Here is a 25712-nt window from a genome sequence, read left to right on the forward strand (position 1 = left end):
TTCATTCACTATTACTCCAAGTGTCCTCATTTTACTACTACAATTCTGCACGAAGAAGAATTGATGAAACACAAAAATGTCTTTACTTATTTTTTTAAAATATAATAAATGACTACAAACATTAAGAATCAGCTTGGATTGAAAGTGTTTTTTAATGCATGGCAGAGCTGTTAAGGTGATGAACATATATAATGGATTGACTTGAATGTTAGTTATATAGAAATTTATATACACCGAAGAATACACTGCAATGTATACTGTTGCCATTGATAATTCAAACTATATCACAATATGAGTTTTAGGACTTACTGCCCACCCCTAGCTGAAAGTCTACATTACAAGCCATCTTTATTGTTTCATGTCACCTCCACTGTGGTGGTGTACCATAGCAAAATTACCAAAACAAAAATCTGGACATTTTCATCCCTCCCTGCTCTGCCAAAAGCTCATTGATGTATGCTGACCCAATCAAGAGCTAACACTTGAGTCAATCAGCTGTAGAGCAGGTAGACATAGATAAGGTGAAAGTTAGAGCACAATTCTATGGTTATGAAATTGCTGTGACAGCACAATCTGCCCATATTTTAGCTTACCGTTAAAAATTTGCTGTGACTATAATTCCGTTACTGTAGGATGTCCCTGTGGACCAGGGTGGGGACCACTCCCCCATATAGTACAAAAGCTTTGGGCCCACATTTCGTCCTATGTCTGTGACCTTGACTTTTCAGCGATTTTTTTTTTCATAAACTCCAATCAGTTCATCCCTGGCTCACCCTCAATCATTCCATCGTTTGGTACAAAGTAAAGAAAATCTCATGCTCTCATGTATGGGTACAATTGCTGAAATTCAATGAGGATGTGGTTTTCAAGTCTAAACAAGTGTTTTTCGGAAAGGCAAAAATTACTTTAGTAATTGACAGCCATCTTGCTACAAACTGAACAGCCATCAGACAGACACAGGTCAAAACATAATGCCCTTGATGGAGATAAATACCTCTTTTAGTGCAGCTGCAAGGATAAAGCTAAATTAGTAAAGAATATAAACATGTCACCATATTCTTACACTGATTTGCAAATAAATAATCAACTCTTGATATTGTTTTTCTGCAGATTTGATTATGAAGTACATTAAAATAGTATAATTGAGGAAAAAATCTTGCCTCATTAAAGACACATTACTCACATACATTCTGTATATAAACAAGTTATCTGTAATTAGCTGCACAGCTCTAGTTTTTTTAAATAAATATTAATCCTCTAATGCACAAATCAGTGGTCACAGATTCTGCAAATACACGCAGCCTGCTTGACTTTGTGCAAGTGCTCTAGTCCTTCCTCATCCACTCGTGTGAGCTATACGCTCCCCATGAGGCGCTGCAGGCAATGTGGTAATTATAGAAGCCCAACTACTGTAGCAGAGACATCACGGCAAGCAGGACATTTACAACCATATGTGCCTACACATGTGCATGCACACGCTGTACATGGCCATTAAAATCAAGCATCTGTATTCCAGTCTAACATCAAAAACCGGTCAGTCAATGCGCATGAACACATTTAAAATGAAATGTTGATATATTTAACATTTTGTTAATATAACTGCAGACTCTTAGTAGCAGGATCCTGACAAATATAACAAGTATTGCTCCAAAAAAGTAAAATCTACAATATTAACAGTAAAACATCCATGGATTTAGTGTTCCACTGGACACAGAATTGAACTAACCTCCCACACAGTCATAGCTGTAATACCCCACCTAAATATAAAGAGATGTGGGCCTTAACCCACTTCTCAATCCTAAAACAGGCTGACCAGCAGAGTGTCTACCAGTATGTCCAATAAACCCCTGGCAAATGACAAGTCTATCGGGAGGATAGCCCACAGGACAGAGAGGAAGATAGACGGTGCTCATTTTCTTAATGAAACTGAGTTGTCATTATTGGTATTTAGTGGTCTGATATAGATGAGAGGCGTGCCGGGAGGGCTCTCAGTGGGACAAGCTGACCCTGCATGTGGCGCACAGCGAGGAAAGGATGAGATAGAGGCCGAGCCTGCTGCAAAGCTCAGACAGCGTCATTACAGAAATGTCAGTCAGCAGGAAGGAAGGGAAGAGAGCCTGGAGGATGAAAGGGGGAGAAGAATACGAAGCGAGGAGGGCAAAGATCCAGACAGAGAAGAATAATGTATTTATTTACATCCTTCCTTCATTGATGTTTGGCTTTTTCCACTTAACTGTCCTTTAAGAACTGCAGTACATGCATTGTGAATATTCAAAATATAAAATTAGTTTTTTTAACAGGTGCTAAGCATTGATGAATGCTTACATTAGGAACAACACTAACATAAATTGAAACTCACTAGCCTTCAAGTAGATCTGAATCAGTCTGAAGTGCACGCTGGCACATTTGCAAATGACTTTTAAGAATCAATTATTATTCTTTGTCATCCACTTCAGACACAAATTACTTTAAGTTTTAAATAGTAAATGCACTGTATTTATATAGTGCTTTTCCATCTGCATCAGACGCTCAGAGGGCTTTACATGTAATGCCTCACATTCACTCTGATTAGGGATGTGGAGATTAATCGATATGAATCGGTATCTAGATACAAACATGCGCGATGCGAGTGCATTGATTCATTCAGTGTTCATCGATTCATTTGAGGGGTTGAATCGCGGATGGATCGCTCGCTGCCTGCTTGCATTGATTTTTTCCGATGCACCTTGAATGCATCGAAAGCCTGAAAGTACAGTTCTAACAAACATGGAGCCCCGCGACAACAGTAGCAAGCTCTCGTAGGAAATTTTCGATGCACTGACAACATTTAAATCAGGCGTTTGGAAATACTTTGGCTTTTTAAAAAAAGATGGAAAACTCCACAAGTCGCAGGTCATTTGTAAAGAATGCCGCGCTGTTAAACCGTACACTGGCAGTATGACAAATTTAGGGACTCACTTGAAGAGAGCACGGTGTCGATACGGCCGCCGCTGATCTCCCTAACTCGGATTCCTCAGACAGATTGTAAACCGAGCTCTAACAGCACTGGTGAGAAAAGTATCTCAAATTACTTTTGCCAAGGCGGTACTCTGGCAGCAACCTCTACCCATGCTAAAGCCATAACTGACGCCATCTCCTACTTCATTTGTAAAGACATCCAGCCTTACAGTGTTGTAGAAAACGAGGGCTTCAGACAATTCCTCCACACAATAGAGCCCATGTACAAAATACCAGACAGGTCGATCTTTACTGAAAAACACATCCCTGCTCTATACAACAGAGTAAAAAGTGAGATTATTGAGTCACTGAGCACTGCCCAAAGAGTTGCACTCACAGTGGACGGCTGGACATCTTGTGCCACTGACTCATACATCACAGTGACAGCACACCATATTAATGAGTGGGAAATGCAAAATGCTGTTGTACAGACCAACGTGTTCCACGAGGTCCACATAGGAATAAATCTGGCAGAACTACTGCGTGATGTTTGCCGCGAGTGGAATATTGGCGATAAGAATCCTGCGTTGGTCACGGACAATGCTCAAAATATGATACTGGCTGGAACAGGTGCAGAAATGAAGCCGCATGTGCGATGCATTGCACACACACTTAAATCTGTCCTCGCAAAAAGCTCTGAAGGTGAGCAAAGTGTCAAATCTCCTGATGAAAATAAGGACGGTGGTCACGTTTTTTCACAAAAGCTCCAAAGCATGTGATGCTCTCTATGACCAGCAGACCAGCTTGAACCTGAAATGCCACAAACTAGTGCATGATGTTTCCACAAGATGGAATAGTTCCATGGAGATATTGGAGCATTTTTGGGAACAGCAGCCTGCTGTGGCATTGGCAGCAAGGAAAGTCAAGCCAACCCGGGGAGAAGGCCCACCTTGCCTCACAGAGGATGAGATGACACTGATTCCAGAAATTGTTAAACTGATGACCCCCTTGAAATTGGCAACCAAGCTCCTCAGCAAAGAAAAAAACCCCACTATCTCCATCACTGCCCCAATACTGGCCAAACTGAGGGTGGATTTTCAGCCAGATGACAGTGATCCACCAGTCATTGTTGAGATGAAGGAGAAATTCAGACAGGACTTTGAATCCCGTTACACCTATATCCAAGACCTCCTCAACACTGCCTCAGCACTTGATCCCCGCTTCAAAGACCTGGAATTCCTGGATGATGACAACACTATGAGAGACATGATATTCCTGGGGATAACTGAAGAACTGGAGAATATGGTAAGAAATAGAATATGCTCAGTATATTGTAATTAGTGTTTCTGTCTCACTATTTTTTTTTTCCACTTAACGCTTTTTGTTTTAGGTTGTAGAAATCTGTTATATTTATTTATTTGATATAGACATCACACTCACATTGTAAAGTATTAATATAATACTAATAATAGTAATATTACTTAGTATTCTATTAATATAGCAATAATAATATCAGGCAGAGGAGGATGCCACACTAACTAAGAGCCAAGCAGCTGAACCAGAAGGTGATGAAAGATGCCACAGAGAGGAGGAGAAAAATGAAGTGGAGGAGGAGATGGATGGAGACAGGTTTGTTTTGCTTGGGAGTTGGGACTTACAGCATAACTAGTGTGTTGATTTGAAAACAGGATGTGATATTTTTGTAGACACATTGTAACTTAACTATACTTTATAATAGTGTGTTGATTTGACAATGGGTGTGATATTATTGTAGATATATTGTTATTCATGTCTCTTCTTTTGTCTTGTTATGTCGTGTCTACCCTAGAAGGTGACCCAGAGTCTCCCAAGAAGAAGTCAGCCTTGGACCAGATGTTTGGAGGTTTCCTCAGTCCTAGAGCACCGAAAAAGACTATGAGGGAGAGAGCTAAGGAAGAAATAGCAAAATACAGGGGGAGGGATAGTTTAGCTCTGAATGGCAATGTGTTGCAGTGGTGGAAAGAACAAGTGGATCTTCCACTGCTTTCAAAATTGTCCAGGAGCTACTTGTCCATCCCTGCAACAAGTGTGCCCTCTGAACGAGTGTTCAGCACAGCAGGTGATATTGTGACAGCGAAGCGCAGTCTGCTTCTTCCTGAACATGTGGACCAACTAATATTCCTGAAAAAAAAAAAATGAAAAAAGCCACATGAAATAAACCACCAAATTAGGTGTTAGCAGTGAGAATGGCATTTACAGATAAATATATTTTATTTGATTCTTTTGTTTGTCTTATGGACAGTGAGCATCAGACACTCGGTGAGACTGGTCCGTTTACAGCAGCTATGACTGCCAAATAATAGTTTGCATCTTTGCACAAGCAATTGTAAAAGACCTAATTGCGAAAGGTTATTATTATTTGTATTTTTCATAAAAAATCTTATTTCTATTTTTTTTTTAGTCTGCCTGCTGAAGAGTTCATATTAGTATCTGTCTGGCAGACAGGAATATGGACATTGCACTACTGAAAGTGTCACTTTAAGTTACTCATTGAGATTGATGTTGTCTTATTGTTTACTGTACTGTTTAAGTTCTGACAGCGTGATTAAAGAGGTTCCAAATATGAGGAAAGGAAGCCGATTCCTGTTACTTAATGTTGAATCTGGTAAATTTGTTGCTTATAAGGAGTAAAACAAGTCCTCTGCCTCTAGTAGAATCACAAGAACAATACCATAGTACCATACTGAATTGCAGTTTCTTATTTTCTATTTAAATTTTTTGTATAATTTTTTTGCATCATGTTGAATCTCATCGTACTGCACCAAATCGCATCGTATCGCATTGTGAGGAATTGAATCGCCACCAAACACATACCAAATCGCATTGAATTGGGAACCGGGTTGAATCATATCGTATCGCCATGTATAGTCATGTATCGCAAGATGTATCGCTGGTAGTGTATCGAGATGCGTATCAAATCGTTGTCAGTGATGAGATTCACATCCCTAACTCCAATGTTCGGGTGCTGCCACACAAAGCACTCACTACACCTGGGAGCAAGTAGGGGATTGAAGGATCTTGCCCAAGGGCCCTTAGTGATATTGTGAGACTAGGATTTGAATCGAGGATCCTCTGATCTAAAGCCCAACGCTTTAACCACTACGAGACCATCACCTCCACCTCTCATTTTGTTAACAAGTTGGCGTAGAGCTGTTGCTGCTGCAGCGGTAGCTGTTTGCTGTGCTTGGTATTTAATGGCAGTTATGTAAAAACTGTGTCCTCTGTACCTGCAATATTACTGGCATAGTAGAAAAACTACTTTAGTATTGCATTTTCAGAATTTCGGTTTTGACTAGGTCCCGAACTACGAGTTCTTGTGACATCCCTTCATAACTATAGTTCAAAGGGACTACACCTTTACATACCATTCCTGACGTTATACAATTTACACAGATTCAAAGTTGAACTTATACCTTTAATGGTGTTGTTCATTCGGCTGCTCCCGGCATTGGCAACTGACAAGTTTTACACCGTATGCCCTTCCTGACGCAACTCCAGTTTTACCTGGAGAAACACACACAGCCGCTGGTGTTCCAAAGAGGTCTCCCATCCAAGTACTAACCAGAACCAGCTCTGCCTAGCTTCTGATATCTGACAGTATCAGGCTGACACAGAGCAGACCAGTTGTAACTTATACCTTTAATATTGTTAAAATACTTTTAACTATGTAACAGTGTTAACTTTTACATTTTCAGTGTTTCTTTATGACATCAGAAAGCATAAAATAAGATGCTACAGAGTACTTTAACACTGTTCAAATTTACAGTAAAAGTGTAGTTATTTGGACACTGTTTACAATACAACCACACAGAACATCCCTAGATTGGGTTTGAACCCACAACCATGTGGTTATGAGACAACAGCACCGTCATTTAAAATGTACCATGTGTAAAAACAAAACAAAACAAAAAAAAAAACCTAATTTCTCACTCAAATCAGAGGCATATTTATATTCCAAAACCTTGTGCTTTCTTACCCATAAAAATTAAAAATACTTTTCATAATGCAGCTAGTACTTAGAGGTAAACCCATTGTTTAATCCAATCAACTATGCTTTCATAATCAAACAGCTTTCATAATCAAACAGGCCTTTGCACATAAAATAATTCTCGTCTCTAATTTCAACACTCAAATCAAACAAATACTGGCTAACATCATGGGTCAGATGTGTATATTTTTGGATGGAAATCCAAAAAGCGGCTGGTCAAACAAAAACACAGGAGAAACGAGGAGCTCATGCAAAAACCGTGCACATATACTTCACATCTGACCAGGTCAAAAACAGGGAAGCCCTTGTTTCAACAAAGAAAGTAATGGTGGACCACAACATATTTTGTGTTTCCAATTTTGGAAATACAAAACTGGAAACACAGCAGCTGCACCCATCTCATGGTGACTGACCTGGTTTGCAATGGAATCAGCAGACTGGGCACATTTTTTTCCTTCCAAAATTATGCACAGCCTTCCTACTCTGTGCAACAGACTTAAAACAATGTTTTTTAAAGATCATAATAAAGATCACAATGCGAAAAAAAATAATAATCATCAATTAAAAATTATTATAATGGTAAGAAAAAAAGACCTAAAATAAATAGAACTCATAGAAAAATAAAACTTATTTACCTACATAGATTAAATCTGCATGCATCATTGCTTTTACTGGACCCACTACTAAAAAATGTGACAGAACACATAACCTTGGTCTGAAAGGATGGGATTAAAGCAATCACACCAGCAGCATGATGATCCATACTGAGGCTGCTTGACATGTCAGTTACATAAATACTGTTTTCATATCCCATGCGCTGAAACATCTGATACTACATATTCAATGTTTGGACATTAGCTGTGCAGGTTCCCTTGACCACATGTTATCATGCCATAGTATCACTTGAGTGACCCATTTCTTCAAACTGAAGGAATCTGAGAGTTGAGCAACTAACAGAGAGGTGTAGTATTCAACCTACTTTTGTTGAGTAACTAGATTTGGTTGACTGCTGCAGAATGTCACCTGTATTTTTCACCATGCCAACGTGTAGCAGTTACAAGAGACGCACGCAACACACACTTACTAGAAATGTCACACTCAGTACAATGAGGGTGGAATAAAATGCTGATGCGGTCACGGCACACAGCATCCACTAGTCAAGGATGTAACACTGTCAAGGCTGACTGATAAGCTGCAGAACAAAAACAAAAAACACCCTGCATCCCTGGAGTAAACTTTTGAGGCATCAATATTTCATGACAGTCAATTCCTCATTTATGACGTGTATAATAAAAATGTTATTGTGCTGTTTTGCACCTGTCTTAAAGTAACCCTGAGAATGTATTTGTTATTTAATTTTGTTTTAGCACTCTGGGGTCAGTCTGAACTGGGAGCGAAGAGCTGGATGTACTTGTTATTATTACACTGATAGCACGACTTTGTTTTTTGTAGCCACTAACGACTGGGAGTGAAGCATGCTGGGATCATTCGGAACTGGGAGCGAAGAGCTGCTTTTATTATGTCTTTGTAAGAGAGAGAAAATAACTTTCAGATGCCTGTTGATTAAAGAAATTATGTGCGCCAGGGAGGTTGAGTTGGCCACTCACCCTCCCTTCGCGGACACACTAGAAAAAAGGGAGTAGAACCATGCTTCAACAGAGTCTGCTGCGGGTTAACGTACGAACGCCCAGCCGGTTGACAGGCGCACTCTGCTGAAGGTGTTGGCTCTCCACCTTAAAGGCGTCACGGTAAGAGAAAAATGCGCTGCAACCACTTGTGTTTGATGTAACTGCTTTTGTGGGGAATAAATATACGCCTTTTTATTCTAGCAAAATGCAGTCTGTGTGATCATTTCTGTGTGCCGATCTGACCGAACCTTGTGTTTCAAAACATGACGGATGACCCTCAACAGAAAAATGATGTCACCACCAGTGGTGGGCACAGTTCCAATAACCGATAATTATCGAAGATAATGTTTTCATTGTCGGATTATCTTTTCAGATAACTTTGAAAACCATTATCAGACTCATTATCTTCCGATAAATTTTTGTCTGATAATTTTTAGAGCGTTAACGTGGTAAACAAAGCTGAACAGCTACCAACTCTTATAAAATTTTAAATCAGTTGAGTACCTACCTGTTAAATGTTTTGAAGCAGATGTGTAATTCTACCCTCTGCAAAAAGAGGAGAGGTGCTTCTAGAAGAAACTGCTCTATCCTCTGCAGGCAAAGGAGAACTGGTCACAAAAAAAAACAAAAAAACAAAAACTCATTTCTTTTAACACCATACTCATATGACAGCAATATCACCCAAGTCATCCAGAGGCATACATTTTTAACTTATGGTTCAAATTTTAACCAAACTAATTTCGGACAAGTTACTTAAATTAACGTCATGTCTGAAGTTTTATAAAGTGAAAATATCAGATATATGTTTTAGTTTTAAAATAATGCGCAAATTTTTAAGGTTTTAGTGTGGACATGCTGTGTCCAGGTGCATTATGAGTATAGAATAATCTCAGTACGTTCAAGACATGAAAAACGCATTTGAGACACTCTGATCAGGCTCCACGGATAACAGCATTAAACTCTAGTACCTAAAACTCTTGTGAATATATTCTCTGGGTTTATAGACGTTATTGTGTTTGCATTTATTAAATTCCACGCATCTTAAACGTAGCAGAGTAGCAGCAGACACAGATTATCTGGAATTTTGTTTTGGCAAGTCTCTACTGCCATCTACTGGCCAGTAGTGTTCATGGCAGTATTCAAACTGAAGCTGGGCTGATATTTTCAATCACTATACTTGGTTCCAAGCTCAAACTGTACCACAGAACCGCACGGTGTAAAAGTTCAGAGCGCATGATTTATGTTCTCACACACATTGTACGTTCAAAAACCACACGTCGGACTCGTGTTTCCAGAAGCAAAACATAAACAGAAGCTTTTTTTTTTCCAAACTTAATTTACAAAAACACTCGATGGGAGACATCAAAGTTAAAAAAAAAAAAAAAAAAACAGCTGGAAAGGTTGATCAGCTCATTTGTCAGGAAGTGGTTAGCTCTCTCTAGGTGCATATGCAGTATAAGGATCAATGGAAAAATGGAAAGGGTGGTGTACAGACATTTCTACAGCTATTGGTGCACTGCCGACACGTAGAGGTGATGCTGGGACACTATTAACAGTGTGAAAACATGAAGTCATCAGAATGATGTGCACACAAGAGACAGTAATGAGCAATTAATACACCCACGTGTTTGCAGGTATATGGGTGGATGTAAAAACATGCCCAAAGTGGTGTGTAAAATGGCATTAAACAATGGCTGCATTAGCATTGTTAGAGGACCTTGCAAATGGTGCAATCCAACGTGAGCGTGTATTCAGGGAACAAGGATTTACTTGCAAATGACAATAATTGGCTCATGAGATGATTTCGTGTACCAAGCCACTGTTACTGGAGTTGCGCGCAGAACTGCGGCCGTCCAAGAGCGCAATACATCGAGGGAGCCAGGGGTTGTCTGCCCACACAGTTGCTGACCACGGTTCACTTCCTGGCAACAAAGGCATTCCATTGGGAGCTGGCCGATTGGTCAGGATTGTGCCAGTCAACCTTAAGCCGAGCCATGCCAGCTGTGTGGAACACAATCATCTCAATGTCATCCAGGTACATCACATTCAAACATTAAAGTGCAATTTGCAGCGAGAGCCAGTTTCCGTAATGTAATCTGAGCTATTGACTGCACACATATTGCTATAAAGGCCCCATCACATGATGAATTTGTTTTTATTAATAGGAAACATTTTCATTCCATCAATGTTCAAATCATTTGTGACGTGCAAATGCATCTAACTAACATAATTTCTAGGTGGCCTGGTTCAACGCATGACTCATTCATCCTGACTAACAGCATAGTGGGGGGGCAGCCCAGTCTCACACTTTTTTCATACTCCTGTCATGAAATGAGTGACATGTTTTTTTTAGTTTACTATTTCTAAGCCTAACCCATTCTCCTAACCCTAACCATAACCTCCCCAGACCCCTATGTCACCCCGTATCTTGTGCCTCTGTCTGGCACCTGCGCGATGAGCAAATAGTTTATTCACGTAACTGTTCTAAATTAAACTAGCACAGGCACATTTGGGCATGTGTGCATTCAAATATGTTTTCTGTTATTATTATTTTGTGTTTCTTGTTGGCGAAACTAAAGCTTCTTAACAAGCCCCCGATTATCTCCCTGTGCTCAGTATTTGTCAATGAATGTGTGCGTATAGTTCTGATGTGACACACTGTCAGCCGCACCTCATTCTCTTTAACTTCAGTGTGTGTGCGCTGCTTCCGCTTCATATTTATTCCAGTTGACAGGGTACCAAATAAAATATCCCTGTGTATCTCCACTACATTTACTTCATTTACACCACTTCATCTGTAGCTCACATGCTTTTAGCCACATGAGATGTTGATTACCCGCACACTGGAATAAAAAAGCAAATATGGACAAGTGCAAGTTTATATATATATATATATATATATATATATATATATATATGAGAACAACCTTGCAGCTTAGACATGGCTATTCTGATTTCAGTTCACACTATACTGCTCTGTTGTCTGTAGGCTAATTTGTGTCTCACTCAGACTGTCTTAACTCTGTCACTGCTATCACATACAACCCACGTGACAAGTGCTAGTTGCTTGTGATAATATTTTATTATCCTGTGTCATAGTGTGTCATTTGTTTTCTCATAATCATTTAGGAGGCCATCAGTTTGGGGCCTCCATTTCTTTAGTCTTCAGCCCAGCCAGTAAGTAGAATCTATCCCTGATTCTACCCACTAATTGGATCTAGTTGTTTCTACACTTTATTCATAGGTGTGATGCAGTTTATTTTAAAGAAAGACATATATGAAGATTAAATTGATGAACACATTATTTAAAAAAATTACTTTGTTTCAACTTTAAAAAGTTAGTGTTGAAGATGCCTTAAAATTTTAAGATGACTAAGCTTGAAAGATAAGTTGAGGTAATTTTTACGCAAGGATTAAACAACGAGAAGCCGTGCATTATACGGTTTGAATGCATGAGGCAGAGTCTAAAACAATCCGCGAAGTGCATTCAAACCGTATAATGCATGGCTTCGAGTTGTTTAATCCGCTTATACCATAGTCCCACACAGTGAGCTAACACACAAATATTTATTTGTTAACTTTTTTCATGTTCTCTTCTTCTTTCCCATCTTCAATCTTGTCCAGTTCGTCCGATGTTAAATCTTTACGCCGTTGCTTTTGCTGTTCTTCTTGTTTGCTCTCCTCCTCTTCCCATTCCTCAAATGTTTTATTTTGGCCAAAAATATTAAAATTCACTTGGAAATCCATGTTTTATTGCGTTTCTGTCATTCACCTGTCAAAACACAGCTGATCTGTGCCAACTGATTTGTGCGTTGCTATGGTGACGACCTTAGCGGAGTGATTATAAATGATTTAACTCGCCAAACTACGTGTGCATATACACGAAAATAATGCACCCCAGTTAGACATGTAATTCTCACTGACCATGGTATAAAATAATTTAACCAAGACAGTATGACATCTTTTCATGCCAAAATCAGGAATAGTGGTCAACTGATGTGGATTTTTCAGGGAGGGCAGGGTTTGCATGTGATACAACACATTAACAATAACAACAAAAATTGACACAACATAACTGCTGTTAAATGCACATTTATTTAACACTGCTACTGTCTGTGCAGTCTCTTTTTGCTCGGGGTCACCATAGCAGACTGAGTATAGATCTGCAGTGGGCTTTGCCAAGTTGTAGGCAAGATACCCTTCCAGATGCAATCCTGTTCTTCTACATGGAGCAACACATGCAGCCCCTGGGCTCGCAGCCAAGTACTAATCAGGACCAACTCTGCATCACTTCTTAGATCTGATGGGATGAGTGTACCCGGATCCTGATGGCTGTCTACTGTCTGCGCAGTATCGAGACTAATTATTTTCTGTCAGATAATATTACATCTGGCATTGCCATTTTGTATGGACCATTGTGAGATCAATAAAGTATATCTCATCTCATTTTTGTCACTTTTTCAAAACATCTATTCACATTTTTTAAGGAATCTGTCTGCAGGTAAACTGACACAATGGGAAGCCCTAGCACTATACCACAGAAGCCATGCAGACATGCCCATCTGTTAGATGCGCTGCAGTTGCCTGACCCCCAATTTCTATTTTTTTTTTTTTTTACATTGGCCTCATGACTACACACAATTGTGCTAAAGTAATGTTTGCTTACTAATAATCTTCTTCCTGTCAGTTAACAACATAGTGGCATACTGCTTGTTAGCGCAGTGGTAGTCAGGGGTAAGTAAGTAAGAACTATATAGGCCTTGGGGCCTCATTTTGTGGTGTAAAGCAGATGAGAATCTACAACTCTCTCTGAATGGGGCACCAGTCTGTTGTAGGTTACTTTCCCAACCAAAGCTTGTACCCGTTTATAGCCGAGTGGACTGACACAATGCAGATGAAGTATACTGTCCAAGGACACAGACAGGTAGCGTGACCGGAAATTGAACAGAGGTCCATACATCAGTCGCCCAACTCCTTATCCACTGAGCTAATTGCTGTTCAGCAAGAATCCACAGATCAATCAATTTGTCCCACGAAAATATGTAATACTGTGCTGCAACAGCTGAATCACAAAAAAAGACATCGGTCAAGTTCAGCCAATTTTATCATTTAATGCAAAATAAATAAATTAATGCGAAGTAAAACTACTTTGTATGTTACAGCCTAATTACTACAAAAAAGACAACAAAGTAACAGAAACAATAATCAATGAATAATGAATTCATCAACATGATGCTCTTATAAAAACATGGGAGAGCTCAATTAAATTACTTTTAAAGGTTAATAGTCATATGAAATGTATAGTTTCTTTAGTTTTTGACAATAAATGTTGTAAATTATTTAACACTGAAAAGGTTTTCAATATGCTTGCATCGTCACTGAAAACTTGCCTGCAATATGCACAATACTGTATAAAGAGACATAATGAAGTTACTCTGGGGGAAAAAAAAAACATCAGTAATGTGGATGGAGACAGAATAAAAGAGAAAAAGAGGTTAGTCTGTTTTTTTTTATGTCTGTAGTCAGATTATCTAAGTAAAAAACAAACGCTTATTTATAGCCTCTAATTAAACTGCAGCCTATAATTTCCTCTGTCCTACTCAAAACAGGCTAGAAAACTCCGAAATATAAAGTACAAAGCACGACTTTGTTCAGTATTCCACAACAGTGTCCGTTTGACAACATAATAATGTTGATAAAGACCTCTGAACCTTTGTAACATAATGTGCGCAAACTGCATTTTAAAGCCAAAAAGTCTGTTAGCACTACAGACTTTACTACGAACGTCCATTCACACAGCAGATACGACGGCTAACTCGTTTAGCTTCAGGCTACAGTCAAACCGCAGAACTCCACAAACACAGGCGCAATATTAATTTGTCCACAGCACTGTATGTTTGCTGAAATATTCTTTTAAAAAATAAAGAATATTTACCGTCCAGCTCTGTCGGTGCTGTCAGAGACGTCCCACCGCTGTGTCGGTCAATCGGTTTGCTGTCGTCACTTCCGTACACCTGTTAAACAATAAAAACAAAAAAGATCGTCTATTGGTGAGATGAATGCATCACCGGATTAAAAAGACGACTAGGTTTCTCATTGATTTCTCAGGATACTACCAGGGGCAGATCCAGGATTTTGTAGGGGGGGATGCTCACAGCTCCCCCCAGAAAATCTTGAATTTTTAGGTGCCATTTCAGATAAGATAAGATCAACTTTATTGATCCTGCAGTGTGGAAAATCACTTGCAGCAGCAAGAAAAATATATTTACATTAAAAAAATGTGACTAAAATAATATGGGATGTTTGCTGGTGGGTGCATAAATACTGATGTGAACAAATTATGTGACAAATAGAATATAGTGAGTATAAGTATGTATAGATATGGTAAAATTATATCACAGGATAAATTGCACAGTTGTGCATGTAATAAAGCACAAAAGGTGACAGTAGATGTAGTTGATAGTACAAAATCAGCAGGTGATTATGGTACTACAAACATTTTAAGGTATTGCCTGACTGCAGTTGGAATAAATGACATGCAGAGGTGTTCTGTTTTGCCCCGAGGGTGCAGCAATCTATTACTGAAGAAGCTGCTTAAGTCTCCTACAGTCTCATATAAGAGGTGGGAGCAGTTGTCCATAATTGACATCAGCTTAGCTAACATCCTCCTCTCACCCACCACCTCTATGGGGTCCACGGTGCATTCCAGGAGAAAGCCAGCCCTTCTGATCTACTGAGTCTGTTCATGTCCCTCTCAGAACTTCCACAGTCCAACCAGACCACAGTGTAAAGTATGGCTGATGCCACCACAGAGTCATAAAAGGTTTTCGGCAATTCCCTGCATTTTGGTGCATATTTCACCACAAAAATGCAGTCATAGAGAAAATAAAGTTTATAACCTGTTTTTATTCAGTTGAACTTGTAATTGTATGATTGTGAATGTGATGGTATGATGTTATGATGACAAGTAACAGAGGACATCTGAACTGTCTTTGGCTAAAAAGGTGAACAACCTTGCTATAGCTTGCTGAATCGGGGTCTGGCACAAATTTCTCCAGCCGAGTTACTTGTTGCTAAACAGAGTGTTTAGAAACAGCACATGTGTATCTGCCACCTACTGGTTGTGGTGCCCACCATCATTAAAGTGAGAAACCAAAGGGAGAAGCATGATGCCCACTCCTTGGCCAAACACCATCACAAATATACAGTAGAATAGAAGGTAAAACCTGCATAAAACAGTGGATAGAGCGTATCAGTGGAGATGATACCAAAGTTTTTTATCACGACTGCAAATAACTCATGGCAAACCACTGAAACCATCAATTTCGAACATTGTTCCAGAGTGAAAAGGATTAAAAAGAAGGCATGACTTGATGTGCTGCCAGGACCTGCTGGATGCTGAAGTAATGTGCATCTATTTTGAATTTTATATGTAATTTGACATGCATAATAATAAATCAATACTTTTTTTTAGTAAAAATTACAAGGTTGTTGGTTTTGTGCCACCAAACCCCAGTTCTTTCCTGTGTAGAATCAACATGTTCTTCCCATTTCTTTGCAAATTCCCTCCAGGCAAACCAGTTTCCTTCCACTATCAAAGCATGCAGTAAGATGTTATCACCATAAGAACCAGGCAACATGCAAATGGACTGAGTTATTGTTTGTCTCAGAGGAGTTGGACAAGGAATTTATCGAGAGCCTCCTGGAAGACATGTCTGAAGAAAAGGACAATTGGGCTACCTTGTGACAAAATGGATACATGCATGAATGATTAAAATTTTGACAGTGAATTCTGGATGTTATTGATTTGTTATCTACCTATTGTGGTGTTCTGGGTGACTCTCATCTATATTGTCTCAGTCCACCTAGCTGTAAATGGGTACCAGCCTTGGCTGGAGAAGTAACGTTGCATCCTGACCAGGAGGAGCCAGACGTTGCAGAATTTGGGAACAGATGCTGGCACGAATGATCCTCAGGGCCTACAAATGACTTACTTCTTCTTCTACCTTTTGTGATGATCTGAAGGGTAAAAAAGTGGGCTTGTGACCCAGATGATGCTTTGTTCATACTTGATCCCTGTTAGAAAACTCACTAAGGTACCCTTGAGCAACATCTTTAATCCTCAATTTGATCCCAGTGTGCAGTTGGACACCTTAACAGGCTGCAGGCTGACTGAATTGTGAACATGAGTAATCACTGTAAAGCGCTCTGGGACAAGAACTGTAGAAATACAATCCATTACACAGTTAAACAACCTTTCAATCCTGCGCATGTGCTTAAAAACTCTTTGCAGGTTTTCCAAGTGAGAGGTCTCAACAGTTGCAGTTCTTTGGTTTGAGGAAACAAGAGCAGAGTGGGTGCTCTTGCTGAACGTCACTGTTTTCGATGTCTCTAAAAATAGTTCATTCCGCGCAGGTCTTTGCAGGACGAACATGCACATAATAACCTGTAATTCACTGACAATAAATACATAAGCAAATACATTTGCAATCTATGCAGAGAGAAATAATTAGTCTTTATTTTTGTGTACTTTTCTTCATTGACGACACGCTACAGCAAGGGTATCTCCGGTAGACTTTGATATCCAGTATTTTTTTGTTTTGTTTTGTTTTTTAGAGGACTGCTTTTTGATAGATCCGGAAAGAGAAAAGCATCAGGGGAATTCAGGAGGGCGTGGAAACGATGTTGTCCCTGAGCCAATGAGCGCCCGCACGTGCTGCTCCGAAACTAACGTATGATCTTGTATTCTTTTACTGCTGTTTTTCTTTTATGGTTGTTTTTATTGTTTTAAATTTTTAATTGTTTTTTTATGTTGTGAAGCGCCTTGAGACGATTTTGTCGTGAATTGGCGCTATATAAATTAATAAATTTGAATTTGAAATTTGATTGGCAGGTGGAGAAAAACAGTTTCGACACTTTGGATAACGAACCTTTATATACTTTAAAAAAAAAAAAAAGTTCTCCACGTGGTGCACTTTTCCTTTTAATGCAGTCCTCAAAAACAATCAAGACAGCTGTTGTTGGCGTCAACATTATTAAAGGGGTCATATGTGCAAATACCTTTTTAAAATGTACATTTTACAGTCAAATGGGGTTCAGAATTCACGATAAACGCCCTTGAAGTCTCAGTTCTACAGGAAGGTTTATGTGGAATGCGGCTGGTTTTAGCCGTCTGTGACATGTGTCACATACATCATGTTTGGGTTAATGCATGCTGTGTAAGACACGCCCATCCAGCCTACTAGAAATGAATGGAGGGATGGATTCTGAATAGAGAGGAGGTGTGGCCAGTAGCACCTCCTTTCCACTTAAAGTGACAGGCACCCTAACAGACCTGAAAACTGCATTTTAAGATGCTTCATCTTCATGTTTTTGTGCTATTTTTTGGCTGTAAAATTTTAATATATTTTGACATACTTTGTGACCAATGTTAATTTGTTGAAAATATGTATTCAGTAATAAGACCTGTTTAAAGGGTCCGTTATTTGTTCTAAACTATGACAGTTTGATTGGTATAAATTTGCATAAAGAGTTTGTATGTGTCTTAATGCTTGTACCTTTTGATTTCTACATAAACTAGTTCAGGTTTGATTCACATTGCCCACTTCATACAACTAATTAGTTGGGGGTGGTGAATGTCAGGACATCATGCAACCAGTAGGTGGCAGTGAATGTCAACAAGAAAAAAATTACTGTGAAAATGAGTGAAATCCACCAAATGGTTTCTGAGATGTTGACCAAGTGTTGAAATGTTTAATTTTATGTCCATAAAATTGGCAGAGTGCGGTTTCTCCTAATTTTGATGTGAGTAGTATCAGGACAGAATTTAAAAGTGACATCATACAAAAACTGATAACTCAGCTCATGGTGGCATGAACATAAAGTATAAAAATACATCAATAGGAGGTCAGCATTAGTATTTATTCACAGTGGTCATGAGCACGTACGCAGTCTGGATTTAAATGCACATCACAGTACACAGTAAACATCTGCTTTTAGATGTTTAGATATGTGCAAAAACTAAAAAAAGATCTGCTGCAGCATATTGACATACATCATGGCTTTGGCATCTTGCTTTTTTATCAAGTGGTTTCAGTGCAAAATAATTCATTTCCATCAGACATAAGTTAAACAGGCAGAGAAGTCCCTGTAAGTGGACACACATCTGAGGCTTCCACAGGCTGAACATTAGAACTTCCTGTTGTGCAGCCCAGCAACGTGTCGCAGGTAAACTCTTTGGTTGGAGCACAGTCCTGTTTTGTTGCTCAGTTCCTGCCACTGGATCAACTGAAGGGAGCTGCGGCTGGTCGCCACCTAAGGAAAAGTTCATACAATAAGGGAACAAAAGACATCAAGTATTCACCTTCTGATTTTCATCCTGAAAGAGATGTTAATAATAATACTTTATTATAAGAAAAATAAGATTGGCACAATAAAGTGTGTTTTTTTTTTTTTCCTTTCTTACCACATGGTTGATGTCGACCATGACTTGGCTTGTTCTAGCCAGGTGAATATTTAGGACAGTGGTTTCCACCCAGGCATTATCTGTGTTCCTGCAGTCATCCACATAGCCCTCATACACCTGAAATAGTATATTTAAAAAAATACTCACACACCTATAGAACAAATATGTTTGTTGTGATTGTTTTACAATATAAGAGCAAAAAAAAAAAAAAAAAACCCCGACATTTTCATGTGTATGGTGAGGTTGCAGATTGCATTATGCTGTCACTAGTCACCATTTTGTTTCCTTTTGCTGTTGCTGGTCACCGTTTTATCTTCCTTCATGTTTTGGCTTCTTTGTAAATGGGGATTCATGCTCTCCTGTGATAAGCAAATATGTATGATCCCCTATTTCACAAAAATGAGGATTCTCAAACTTTTTAGCCTGCAATAGCAACCAGTAGACAGCATAGAAGGGAGCAAACATGGATTAAGGCCCACTAACACGAGCATGACTTTGATTCATGCAGTTGCACGGCCTGTGTCGTGCAGGAGAGTAAACTCGTCTGAACGTGAGAGGGGTACCCGCACGTGCAATTGCGCAAAGAGAATTTTGAAATGTTAAAAAAATCCTTCACGCATAAATGTTGTGCGATTTGCTCACAATGTGGCGCAATTTGCTCGCCAACATGACGTGCAGCTCCTCAAGTGGTGTAAAGAAGAAGTGAACAGAGTGAGTGGTTGCATCGGTGAATTGCATCAGGGCACAGCTCGTCTGAATGGTAAATGATAAAGTAAATGGACTGCATTTATATAGTGCTTTTCCATCTGTATTAGACGCTCAAAGCACTTTACAATAATGCCTCACATTCACCCCGATGTTAGGGTGCTGCCACACAAGGCGCCCATTACACACCGGGAGCAACTAAGGGATTAAGGACCTTGCTGAAGGGCCCTTACTGATTTTCCAGTCAGGCTGGGATTTGAACTAAGGAGCTTCCGGTCTCAAGCCAAATGCTTAACCACGAGACCATCACCTCCCCTAAATCTATCATAAACATACTTTAACAGCTGCAGACAAGAAGGAAAGAAAATGCAACTGTTTTACCAAGCCATGACAATGTAAACATGACAAATAACTACCTTTTTAGATGGCTCCGAATGCTTTCTCCAGCTCATTCAGCGTACGTGAACGGAGCTGCTGAAGCGGTCCTCTGTGATTCAGGAAGCAATTAGAGCTGTTTTCAATAGACAGCTTGCAGAGAAAATGATTAATCCACTACAAAATAATTATTTTATATACGCAGCATTCAGCGTAGTGCGCGTAGCAGGTGGTGGACCAAAGCATGGCGTCCAGCTGGGAACACAGCGGGTGGGATCATCCCGACGATGTGTGTGCAAGTGTGTGAATCAAAGTCATGCTTGTGTCAATGGGCCTTTACTCTTCTTTTTTCTTCAGTCTTCTTGCCACTCTGCAATATACAAAAGGCAGGTCAGCACCTGCATACTTAGTGTGTACTTAATGTCAGTTTCTAAATAACGATTATTGTTGAACCATACAGTATGTAAGTGAGCGAGTAGCGGGCACACATTTCAGATGTGCTACTCTATTGCAATTTTCCATGTCCTTTGACACAGATGTTTACAGGTGTACATACCCACGAATGGTTTGAAAATGCCTATTGTGAAACTGCAGACTTTTTTATAATGGTTCCTGGGGTGTATTTGTCCAATACCGCATTCAATCAGTTTCCATGTCCTGCTATGCATGTCAATTTATCTTTTGGGAGGAGGCCCCAGGGAAGACCCAGGACACGCTGGAGGGACTACATCTCTCGGCTGGCTTGGGAATGCCTTGGGGTTACCCCGGAGGTGCTGGGGGAGGTGTGTGGATCGGGAGGTCTGGGCGGCTTTGCTTGAGCTGCTGCCCCCGCGACCCGACTCCGGATAAAGCGGAGTCGGGTCAACAGGCTTTACGCCCTCAAGCCTGTTGGTGGTTATGCCATTTTCATGATCTGAAGTGGCTGAGAGTCTACAACTCCCCTTGGACAGGACACCAGTCCAACACAGGTTACTTCCCCAGCCAAAACCCATTTACAGCTGAGTGGACTGAGACCATGCAGAAGAAGTGCCTTCCCCAAGGACACAAACAGGTAGCATGACCCAGGTTGACATATTGGCAGCTCATCTCCTTATCTCACCCTGTTCTACAGTAAACTGATTAGTATCACCTTATTGAAAATAAAGGAAATCAAGTCACCTACCTTGGCTCCCTCTGAAATTTTTGTGTTTAGGTTTTCATAAAGCTTCTTTCCCATGATTTGTTTGAGGTTGACCGGGAGCTTGTCAGCAGAATCCATGAGTCCCTGAAGATTTCACAGCCACGATTTAGTTGCAGATACTGATCAGTCTTACAAGTGCCAAAGCAGCTGGACTCACCCCAGGTAAAACCCAGACCCTTTGGTGCTGGTCCCAAATGACAAGGAACTCCAAGATGGATTGCTCACTGTCCCGCCAGCTAAAAATCCATTGGCATAGCCTCAGATTATTATACAACATAATCCTATAGTACCAATACAACAAAAATCATTTCAAATGCATTGTAAGACAAGCTGATGTACCGAGTAATCACCAGTTCTGTGTTCAGATTTGGACCCAGGTGTGCAAGGGCACCTCGCCCCCTGATGCCTGTCCTACCTCCTGGGTTTCTACAGGTGTTAGAGGAAATCACATATGTATTAGAAATAACATAAAACTTCTAATATTACTGCATCTGCTGTTTGAGGTTGTCTGGATAATTTGTCATACCTGTGATTGTCAACAGTTTCACATCCTGATCTGTGAGAATAAAGCGTTGTTTAAAGAAAAGATCAAGTCAAAGTGGCAACACCTTTTTATTCACATTTTGGATCAGCAGAGAAATAATTAGATACTGAACACTTCCTATCCTACGTTCTCTATAGGCCCTGCAGCCCATTGGTGCCAGTGGTTACTGTATCTCCAGATTCTATAGCATGAAGTGGATGAGAGTCTACAACTTCCCCTGGAGGGCATGCCAGACCAACACAGGTTACTCTCCTAGCCAAGGCCAGTACCCATTTTTCCAAATTCTGTTTGTTAAGTGTGATGCAGCGCAACGAATAGTGACCATGTAACCATCCAGTAGATGGGTCAAAACCCATAGAACACTGGATGGGAGTGTGACTAGCATCCAACTGTTACACAGTTGCTATTTGTTGCACTAAATCACACTTGAACAGAATTTTCAGTTTTGCAAATGCCTTTTTTTACGAATGAAAAAAATGACATCTTTACAAAGACACATTTATTTGGAAAAACCAACACACACGTTACAGTAACGTGTGTGTTAATTTTTACAAATAAATAAACCAACCAACCAGTGATCAGAGGAGGCTCATTTTCCCATAATACCTTTTGGCATCTGTGAGTTTTAATGCTCAAACCTTCAGAATTAGTGCATTACTTTAAAACTAAAAGGTATTTGTGATATTTTCACTTTGTAAAAATGACAGAGTTGACCTTAATGTTGATAAACTGTCCGGAATTAGATTCTTTTATAAATCAAAACCATAAGTGAAAATTGCTTTGCCTTTGATGTCACCTGCCACATGTTTGGGGCACTGTATGTTGAATGTAAATGACTCTTCCTTACAGCAGTGGGCAAGGTGCACAGAGACAGAAGCTCTGATTCATTGTTTCTGTTGGGTTTGTGATTGCTTTCATTTTTACTCAGAAGCGTCGGCAGTGCTTAAACACAAAACTGGCTTGTCAGTAGCTGACCGTGTACTAGAATCAATACTAAAAGTTAGCGGTTAGCTGTAGCTTCCGCTAAATTTTTTATCGGATTAGCGCTATAAAAGCTAACTTTTCAGTTAGCGGATTAGCGGTTATCGAAGCTAACATTTTGGTTAGTATGGGAGGTGGATCCACTGTCATTGAGACTAAAACTCAAGGGGCCTAGCATTGGTCCCTAGAATTTTTCTTGGTGGTAAGGAGTGATGTTTACTCAATAGACAGTACTACACACACTGGCTATCATTACAGTCACCACTGAATCTCACTCCCTTCTGGCTCAGGGCACTAATGTACTTTGCAGTTTTTTTTATCATGTTAAGTCCATATTGGACTTGAATTCAGGACCTCAAGTATCAAATGCAGATGCTGTAAAATGGAAGTTAAAACCCATGCTCTCTAGTGGCCCAGTCCATGGTTGAGTTTGTAACTGTTTGTTTAATCATTAGTGTGACATGGGTAGGGTTTCAATTCCTGAAATTAGGAGTCCTCCCCCACTGATGTTAGCTGAGTACTGGGACTGGGCTGTATGAAGTTTTGACTGAAGAGCAAAGTATCATCTCAACAAAAACAGGCATGTCAGCTGCAAATGATTCCCCACGGCAAACAAGAAGATAACTTTGTTTATTATGTTCTCTGTGTTAAAACTAACCCATCCATTTGGTCTCCACCGTCGTCCGAGGAATAATAAAGTGGCTCGTATGTGCTGAAGCTGACCTAGAAAAAAAAAAGACACAAAAACACACCCATATACGAAAATCATCATCATACAATGACTATCTGAGGACCAGTGACTGCAGAGTCTAAACAGTAATTATGTAAAGTACCTCCCATTGCACCATCTCTTCAGGCACAGGAAAACGTGTAATTTTACTATTCGGATAGTATAATTGACGAGCAATGACATGGAGAACAGGCTCGTCTTTCTCGGACATATTTGGCAAAGTTTCTGGGGACTCGCCATCTGTGGTAGTTGATACTGCAGGATAAAATAAACATGGTTCGAGATGTCAACTTGTGGCAATTGTGAAATTATTGCAGTAGTGTGCAAATCATGCCAAATATGGAATGAAGAATGCAGTAGCTAACGCAGATGTGCTTCTTCCGCTGCAGTGCCATGAGGTCTGATGTTTTCCATGATCCACTGCAGGGCTTTGACAGACTGCATTGTCTGATGGAGCAAAACAGAACAGGTCAGACGTCTGTGGAGATTCTCATCCAGGTCATGGTATCCAGGTAGGTTGAGTGAGGTTCATCAGAATGGATGAAGCTTTTCTGGATGAAGAGTAAAACGTGTTCAAGGAACTTAACAAGTCCAGTTGACCTGACTCAACCTATTTGGAGCAGGCCAGATGAATGCTCATATTATAAAGGATTTTCTTGTTCATTATTCCTTGTACACATAGCAGAGTGAAATGCTTATTGCATTATTAGTGACAGGCAAAAACTAAGTCACAACCTGCTCCTCCAGTCGAGCCAGTCTCTTTAGTATGGCAGCTGAGGTCATCTCTTCTTCCCGTTCCAGCCGATCAGTTATGGTGTTAATCCTCAGGACACAGACACAGTGTGGCCGTCAGGCATGAATCACCTTTCAACTGTACCATGTTATACGCTGCTTTAATTTATTGCATCCACTGCTGAGATTTTCATCCATGTAAGGTGGTGGACTGGTGACGCATGGGCCAAGTAAGAACCAATAACATTTTGGTGCAGTTCTGGATGGAGGACTTATTCATTTTTATTTGGCCTACATTGCTAGTTTTTTTAATTTCTCATGAAATAATGCTGTGTTTTAGTTTAAAATGATCCATAATAAGTTATGCAGGATTGTGCAAAATGTTTAGACAAAGCTATATGTAAATATTCCAAAATATTGGCTGAGCTGCTGAATCTGTAGCATAAAGAGGGGCATGATCAGAAACCAATATATTATGACACTCAGAGCTATCAATACTTGAGATCAATTTAGAGTGAATCAAAAAAGTTAGTCCTGGAGAAACTTCCATGTACCTGGGAGAAAAATGAATACTTTCTGTCTAACAGGTGCTGGAGCCTCCATATATTCACTAAATTTAAGGATTTCATGAGCTTGTTTAAGACAGACACAGATTTAATTGGTGGGGCGACTGCAGAAGAGGATCCAGTTGAGGATCGAGAAAACAGTTAAAGTCACCCCCAATTATGATATTATGATTCATTTGTTCAGCAGCAAGATGAAAGTTTTTACAAAAAAAAAAAAAAAAAAAAAAAAAAATATATATATATATATATATATATATATATATATATATATATATATATATATATATATATATATATATATCACAGCATTCCTTTAAAGGAACACAAACCACTTTTCTGGTTGTCATGCTGCTCTTATTTCTTTTATAGTCCTGCAGGATTTTACTTGTGGGCTGTGTCGAGGATGTGCTGTTCCGTGCTTTGGCTCTGTGCCTCCTGCATGGAGAGAAGGTATCTGTCCTTCATCAAGGCTTCCCAGGACAACAGCTCTTCTTCTTCATTCTGAGGTAACACTTTCTCTGACAGGAAGACAGACAAGTTACCCAATCCAGTACAAGAACATACAGCATATTGTCTGGCTTTCCTGTCCTAAAGGTCGGGAAAGAAAGCACAGTAATCAGGTTACAGTTTCTGTGCACAAAACTCAAAAGTATTGAGCCAGAAGAGGTGTCAGTGTGGTTTGATTCTTGCACATGATCATTCACATCTGCATTCAGACAGATTTTAATAGTGTCACTATTCATGCCATTCATAGCCTAATCTTGAAGTACTTGAAGTAATATGAATCAATATGTTTCAACAGAATTAAGTACTGTACACCTGTGTGACGAAGAAGGAAACTG

General features: G+C 39.7%; 2 protein-coding genes across 4 annotated transcripts in view; both read right to left on the minus strand.

Moving 5' to 3' along the window:
- si:ch211-45c16.2 (mitogen-activated protein kinase kinase kinase 13) overlaps nucleotides 1–14600 on the minus strand; it is an 85787-nt gene extending 71187 nt beyond the window's left edge. Inside the window, exon 1 of the mRNA XM_034186534.1 lies at nucleotides 14528–14600. The gene's annotated coding sequence lies outside the window, so the exon portion shown is untranslated. The remainder of the gene's footprint in view (nucleotides 1–14527) is intronic.
- A 3892-nt stretch (nucleotides 14601–18492) lies between these two features.
- The window catches only part of trpm2 (transient receptor potential cation channel, subfamily M, member 2), a 60790-nt gene continuing 53570 nt past the window's right edge, over nucleotides 18493–25712 (minus strand). For all 3 annotated transcript variants that reach the window (XM_034186460.1, XM_034186462.1, XM_034186463.1), the window contains 11 exons: nucleotides 25256–25388; nucleotides 24308–24395; nucleotides 23938–24019; nucleotides 23676–23827; nucleotides 23501–23565; nucleotides 21844–21873; nucleotides 21657–21743; nucleotides 21475–21553; nucleotides 21300–21401; nucleotides 19058–19174; nucleotides 18493–18906 (listed from right to left, as the gene is read on the minus strand). In XM_034186460.1, the coding sequence (XP_034042351.1) occupies nucleotides 18781–18906; nucleotides 19058–19174; nucleotides 21300–21401; nucleotides 21475–21553; nucleotides 21657–21743; nucleotides 21844–21873; nucleotides 23501–23565; nucleotides 23676–23827; nucleotides 23938–24019; nucleotides 24308–24395; nucleotides 25256–25388 (1061 nt within the window). In that variant the 3' untranslated portion in view covers nucleotides 18493–18780. The remainder of the gene's footprint in view (nucleotides 18907–19057; nucleotides 19175–21299; nucleotides 21402–21474; nucleotides 21554–21656; nucleotides 21744–21843; nucleotides 21874–23500; nucleotides 23566–23675; nucleotides 23828–23937; nucleotides 24020–24307; nucleotides 24396–25255; nucleotides 25389–25712) is intronic.

Source organism: Thalassophryne amazonica, chromosome 14 (genome assembly GCF_902500255.1).
Source record: "Thalassophryne amazonica chromosome 14, fThaAma1.1, whole genome shotgun sequence".
Classification (NCBI taxonomy): domain Eukaryota; kingdom Metazoa; phylum Chordata; class Actinopteri; order Batrachoidiformes; family Batrachoididae; genus Thalassophryne; species Thalassophryne amazonica.